This window comes from Bactrocera latifrons, unplaced genomic scaffold, assembly GCF_001853355.1.
Source record: "Bactrocera latifrons isolate USDA-ARS-PBARC rearing strain unplaced genomic scaffold, ASM185335v1 scaffold_26, whole genome shotgun sequence".
NCBI lineage: Eukaryota > Metazoa > Arthropoda > Insecta > Diptera > Tephritidae > Bactrocera > Bactrocera latifrons.
In genome coordinates, this window is record NW_017536185.1 from 1126775 (window position 1) to 1133827 (window position 7053).

The 7053-nt window shown below is 35.4% G+C and overlaps 1 protein-coding gene across 4 annotated transcripts in view; it reads left to right on the forward strand.

The window, feature by feature from the left end:
• LOC108969644 (elongation of very long chain fatty acids protein 6) overlaps window positions 1-6971 on the forward strand; it is a 40908-nt gene extending 33937 nt beyond the window's left edge. For 3 of the 4 annotated variants that reach the window (XM_018934494.1, XM_018934496.1, XM_018934499.1), the window contains exons 3-4: window positions 3098-3235; window positions 4573-5414. In XM_018934494.1, the coding sequence (XP_018790039.1) occupies window positions 3098-3235; window positions 4573-5233 (799 nt within the window). In that variant the 3' untranslated portion in view covers window positions 5234-5414. Of the gene's footprint in view, window positions 1-3097; window positions 3236-4572; window positions 5415-6736 lie in introns of those variants that run through there. The other variant, XM_018934495.1, reaches the window with a different exon arrangement.
• The last annotated feature ends 82 nt before the right edge of the window (window positions 6972-7053 follow it).

The following is a 7053-nucleotide window of genomic DNA, read 5'->3' on the forward strand; positions in this document are numbered from 1 at the left end:
ATTGTGTTTTAGAACGTAAAAATATTCCCTTTTAAACATTTTTATTAGCTTTTAAGTTCAGGAATTTACATTAAAAACGACCAATTTGCATTTTCCTTATTTTGTCTTCTTATTTTTTGCTAAGCAATCTCAAAATATCATAACCTCTTTTATATCAGATATACAGATGCGCGCAACTAATTAACAACGCTTTCTTTTTTTTCTGGAAAAATTATTATTTTTTCGGGTTTAAAGTTAATATTTGGCTCAACTAAACTTTGGCAAGATGTCCTTCGGAGTATTATTCCATTATTGTTTAACTTTTTAGTATAATTTCAGGAAATTTCCAACAATTTCCAATATATAGCACCCCAAGTCAGTATGTAGCCACCACCATGTTTTAAAGTTAGCCTAGTGTATTTGGGGTCCAAATCCTTGACTGCGGACATATCTTTCATCGAAAAATAATACTCTTTTTCATTTTCTTGCTGACCAATGTGGCGGTATTTCTTTGCAAACTCTAAGCAGCTCCTTTGATTGCGTTCAGAGAGTAATGGCTTCATCCTTGAAACTCTTCCAAAGAATCCTGCCTCGCGTAATCGTCTTTTTACGGTAACTACAGATAGTGCATCTGAGTTTTTTCCGAAAACTGCAACCCTTAAAGTTTTACACAAATCGTCGTTTAATTTATAGGGGCAAGTCGTTGTTAATTAGTTGCACGCATCTGTACATATATATGTACATATGTATGCTTGCATTTATATAACACATATCCATATATGCATATTCATATTTACAAACATATATTTGGATGTGTGTGCTTATACATATGTATACAAAATTTGGACGATGATTATACAAAATAGTCTGGTGACTTCGTATACTTATAAAATATGGATAATGTAAATATGTTTACCCAAGAAAATATAGTTTATAAATAGGTATGCGTTTCCACATTCCTAAAATTCGCAACTTTTTATAGTTAGCGTTGTTATTGTATTAATAATTATGCTCGGCGTTTTTTTGACATTTTTTTTTTTTTTGTTTTTGTTTACGATTTCGTTTTAATTTAAATTACCACAGCTTTTCTCCGTGTTGCCAAGATTTGCGCAAACTCTTTTCGGTGTCCTACCTTAGTTTGGCATACAGACATACACACATATGTATATGAATAAGGTCAATGCAAGTTTTTCGAATATTTTTATACATATGTACATACATTTAGTATAAGCTCTACAAATGTATATATGCATATGTGTTGAATATTTGTTTACAACCGACTTTTATTATAATTGCCTTATCGATTGAATATTGATTATTTTCAAAATTTTTTTTTTTTTTTTTTTTTTTTTTTTTTTTTTTTTTTTTTTTTTTTTTTTTTTTTTTTTTTTTTTTTTTTTTTTTTTGTTTTCCAACCATTTTTGTGCTATTTTGGTCAAATGTCAGTTTAATTTCGAACATGTGGCACCTTTCATTGAAACTCCCACACTATTTCTTCATGCACGCGCTCATTTCATATGTAAATGCGTGTGGTGGGTTGAAATAAAAATACCGTTAGGTCAATCGCTCGCCATTCTCGGTTAGTTCAATATGATACCTTTTTTATATTTATTTCCTGAGCATACCATTTGCATAAGATTCATCTCTAAGTTTTACTTACTTTCGTAGACACCTCTTACGCGGTTATAGCCGAGTTTACAACAGCGCGCCAGTCGGTTCTTCTTCTCGCAATTTAGTGCTATTTCGTCTTGCCTTCGTTCACCACCAGACCCATTTGCTTCGCTGCCTTATCCATTTTAGAGAAAGCAGAACTATCGGCATGGTTGTTCAACACCATCAGCATACGCCAGCAGCTGTAGACTCTTATAGAAGATGGTGCCTCTCTCTTCAGTTCTGCAGCTCAAATTATTTTCTCCAGAAGTAGGTTGGAGAAGTCACGCGAAAGAGACGAATAGGTGGTGTGTGTCGATTCTCCTTTCACGGGTCTTTTCCAAGATTTGGCGCATGGTGAATATCTGGTCGGTTGTTGATTTTCCAAGTCTGAAGCCACACTGATAAGGTCCAATCAGTTTATTGACGGTGGGCTTTAATCTTTCACACAATACGCTCGATAGAACCTTATATGCGATATTGAGGAGGCTTATCCCACGGTAGTTGGCGCAGATTGTGTGGTTTCCCTTTTTGTGGATTGGGCAGACCACACTTAAATGCTTTCATCCGACCATATTCTTCAAAGAAGCTGATACATGCTCCTTATCAGTTCTTCGCCGCCGTATTTGAATAGTTCGGCCGGCAATCCATCGGCCCCCCGCGCTTTGTTGTTCTTCAGACGGGTAATTGCTATTCGAACTTCTTCATGGTCTGCTCCATCGTCAGCGGTTAGGAAATCAGGTGCGCCGACTTTTACGCTTTCACTGCGATTCAGCAGGTTGGAGAATGTTTTCTCCATAATTTTGGTATGCTGTTGGCATCAGTCACTAGATTAACTCCGGGGATTCTACAATAGTTTTGACAAATACTTGAATAGTTTTTGGATTATTATAAATAATGAAATTCCTAAATCTAAATAAATATACGCTTCAATAACGAAGATAGCACTTTGAAAATTACAGTTAGTAATTAAATTTATATTTTGTATTATTTTATTTTATATTTTTTTATTTATTAATATTATTTTTTATATTTTATACATAAAAAGTAGGTGTCTCCGACATTGCAACTAATAATTATTTTATAATAGCTTAAATACATTTGTTATCAGCAGTATTAATCACAATTTTCATTTCCCTAATCTAAAATAGATTAGTTGAGTTGTGACTTGGTCAATAAATACTAATCAGCCGCCAATTTGAATATCGCACCAACTAGTGTTGCAATTACAAAACAAAACATTAAAATGTCTATAAATATATTGAAAATAAATAAAGGGGGAACATGTGATTTAGCTATGCTGATAGAATTGGATTATATTATATAATATTATAATGTACATATGTATATTAGAAGCAAACGAGTACCTTTTTTATTCTCTTTTTATTTCTATTCCACACACTTTTAACACATAATTTCTACTACATTTTTATTAATCATCTTTTGTCTTTCTATTTGTCCATTTCAGATTCCAACTGCGCGGTCCATTAATTATCTGGAATACAATGCTCGCCATGTTCAGTATTATGGGTGCCTTTCGAACGGCACCAGAACTTCTGCATGTGCTGCGTCATTATGGCCTTTTCCATTCCGTTTGCGTTCCTAGGTAAGTGCAAATTCGAATTAATTTAATGCTTGTTATCTTAAACCACACTTGTTTTATTTTACATGCCCATTCACTTTGCTCATGCTCAAGCGGCAGCACAGGCGCTCGTCATGAAATCTTCTTCTTAGTTCAATTCCTGAAATGATTTCGCTCTTGTAATTCTTAGCTTGCCAGCCAGTTTAGCGACTTTCATTATAAATACGGAAAATTTTCGCAATTCATCCTTGGCAGTCATTCCGTATCGGTCGTCTATAATTTGTAGCTAATAAAAGCTGACCATAAAGCGGCTAAGCAATGTCAACAGACGTTCTAGGCCTGCCGCTCAAGTCCATCCATCCATAAGCAAGTATAAGTGTTGTTGTGTAAATTTTGGTGGCCATGACAATTGCCTGACCTTGAGTTTGTTCATCATGACGCAGATTTGCGCGCGCCGTTTACTGTTACAGCTTCGATCGAGCCGAGCCGCGCCTGCCACTCAGCGCATACACGATATTTCCAATTTGGAAACTGGTTTTGCAGCTTTTCAGCTTTTCTGCTGCTTTGTTTGTTTTCATTATGATTTTGCTTTAATATTCCTTCATTTAAATTTACGTTGTTGCGTATTTGAGTTTGTACGATTTCTGCTTTCACAGCTGATACTTACAAAAGTATATACACACCTGTAATATATTCTTTAGCGAGTGAACCGAAAAAGTTGTTCTTAAATTCTGCGTTTCGGTAAACCGGACGCAGACCGGCACCGGTCGTGCTCAATCTCGTGCTAAAGTTTTACACTTTTAGCACGTTCGTTTGCGGTGTCTCTCGTGTTTTGGTTTGATGAACTGTCTGTGCTGAGCTCACACATGAACTTTCATATGTATTTATTCATATATCATTAAGTTAATGTTTTTCTGCTTACTGCTGTGGTCGCACTGTTTGTTTTATTTACTTTTTATTTATGTCAGCTATTATACATACAATTAGTACTTATTAGCTAATTTCCACTTGCTTTGATCCTATCTTACTTCGTTAATGTGTTTCTTATATGATTTTTGCCACCTTAAACAAAAGCACATACATATGTATGTACGGTTTGGCAAATTCTAAGAATCCGACTGTTCTTTTGAGTCTTACTTTTTCTTCACTTGGAATTGCTCATTGTTCTTTTCGCGCTTAAAAGTAAAATAAATAAAAGCTTATTCACTGTGTAATCTCTATGAGGAAGGGAGGAAGAGATGTTTTATTCTTTTTTATACTTTTTTCTACACTCCATTTAACTCTTTTACAATTATATGTACATACATTTTTATAACCACACATACAAATTGCAATTTAATTTTTGTCCATTTTATTCGCAGCTACATCGAACAAGACCGCGTCTGCGGTTTCTGGACCTGGTTGTTTGTGCTCTCCAAGCTGCCCGAACTCGGCGATACAATATTCATTGTATTGCGAAAGCAGCCGCTCATTTTCCTGCACTGGTACCACCACATCACTGTGCTCATCTACTCTTGGTTCTCGTACACCGAGTACACCTCGTCGGCGCGTTGGTTCATCGTCATGAACTACTGCGTCCACTCGGTAATGTACTCGTACTATGCGCTGAAGGCGGCGCGTTTTAATCCGCCGCGCTTCATTGCCATGATCATCACGTCGCTGCAATTGACGCAAATGATTGTCGGCTGTGCGATCAATGTGTGGGCCAATGGCTTCCTCAAGACGCACGGACGTCAATCGTGCAACATCTCACAGACCAACATCAACCTATCGATTGCGATGTACTTCAGCTACTTCGTGCTCTTCGCGCGCTTCTTCTACAAGACATACTTTTCGCCGGCCGGCAAGAAGACACGCCGCATGGCAGCATCTTTGGCTGCGCAAAACACCGCCAAACTCTCATCGCCCAGCAGTGACATGTCGTCGAAGTCGTCGCTACTATCCGACAGCAGCAATGGCGCACTGAACGGCAACGCCGCCAACGGTGTCGCTGCGTTTCTGCACAAACCAAAGTCGCAGTAAGCCGGCGACGGCGTCAACGACGGCATCGGCGGTGTTGGCAAAGGTTATATTGTTTTTTTTTTTCTTGTTTTTGGTGGGATATTTTAGCGGGTGCCGAATGGTGAATGAAAGCGTTTGAGATATGTATTTTTGGAGTTCGTGAGCAATGGATAAGTCAAAAGTCAGTAGTCAGTAGTGTGTACGTTTTAGTTTTCTTTGATGGAAGTGCGGGTCAAAGCATACATACATACCTAGGTTACATACATATACGTGCGTGCATGTGTAGTTGCAGCGAAAGAAACTAATTAGCGACAGGCAGGAAGGGGTGCCAGTGTGTGATGCAGCGAAATTTCAACAAAACAAGCCTGTATTCAATAAATTGTAAAAGAACAACAAAACAAATGATTAAACTGAAGAAGAAGAACAAATTTATAATGAATGAATTTTGAATATTTTTAATCCAATTTGTAATACGTATATATGTGTGTATATACAAGCAAAAGAGAACAAACAAAAACAAAAAAGAAGATATTTTTGAAAAACTGAAATTGTAAATTTCACTTGGGCTCTCATTTAAACCAATATTTGTGATGAGCCATATGTGTACCCATCAATTTTCCTCGAGTTACATTAGGTATTTTGTATATTATATACATGCATGTGTTGCACACATTAAAATCACCTTAAACAACAAAATGTTAAGCAGCAAGTTTTGCATTAAAACTATTACTTACAACTGTTCGTGTGTTTATCAGTATATACTATGTAGTTCTGGGTTTGTTTGCAGCAACAAAAAAACATGAAAACAAACACGCAAAGGTCCTATAAAATATTTATTGCCTGCAAGTTTCAATTAACCGTTTAACGATGACGTTTATTGATACGCGAGAAAATAAAAATATTTGCTATTTACTTTTTAAAATCACAGTGAAAATCATGAATTGATCAAGTGTATATGTATGCATATTAGCTCTTCTCCCTCTCTCTTTCGCTCCCTGTACATGCGTTATCTTTAGTTATTAATTAACGTAATAATTAAAAAGCAAAGCTGAGGTTGAAAGACAAGCGCTGAGGCACTAAAAATTTAAGTTTTTGTTTTAATCCAAATTGTCATTGGGTCATTGGGTCGGTCACAAGCACAAAATATCAAAACACATATATCATTTCTGGAAATAAAGTCAATTTTGTGTGGCATTGCTGTTGTTGAGAAATTATTGAAAACACGTTACCGCTATTTTGAGCTTCAAATATAAACTGAAACTTGGCGACGTGCCTAAAAGCATGCTATAAACAGAGTAATATGCATGAGAGTTTTTATAACTGTTGATTAGCGTTAAGCTGTGCTTATTTTAGGAATCTAACATATTTATTTCAATGCTTGGAGGTTTGAATTTTAGCGTAGAAGCAGTGCAGAAGCTCCACAGACACATACTCGCTGAGTTCGCTTATATACATAGTTGTATTTTACTAATTAAAATATATTTATTAATTCATTTAATATATGTAATTTTGTTATTTTTATAGACAAACTGCAAATGCAAATTTCTTATTCTTACTTGGCAAATGACTGTCGCAACTTCTAACACAAAAAACAATTGAACTGCAAACATTTCGCACAAAGTTAAGCTTTGCACTCTTCAAAACATTCGAAAACAATTTATGAAGACAAATTTGGATTTTTTGTTTTATAAGTAATAAAGCATAAATAATATTGATCTACAAGCTCAAATTACATCACATTCTTTTGGAGTTTCGTTGATTTAGCTAAAAAATTAATTTTTAATTTTTAATTTTTTTTTATTGAAAAACAATTTTAGTTTTTATTGAAAATTGTTTACTTT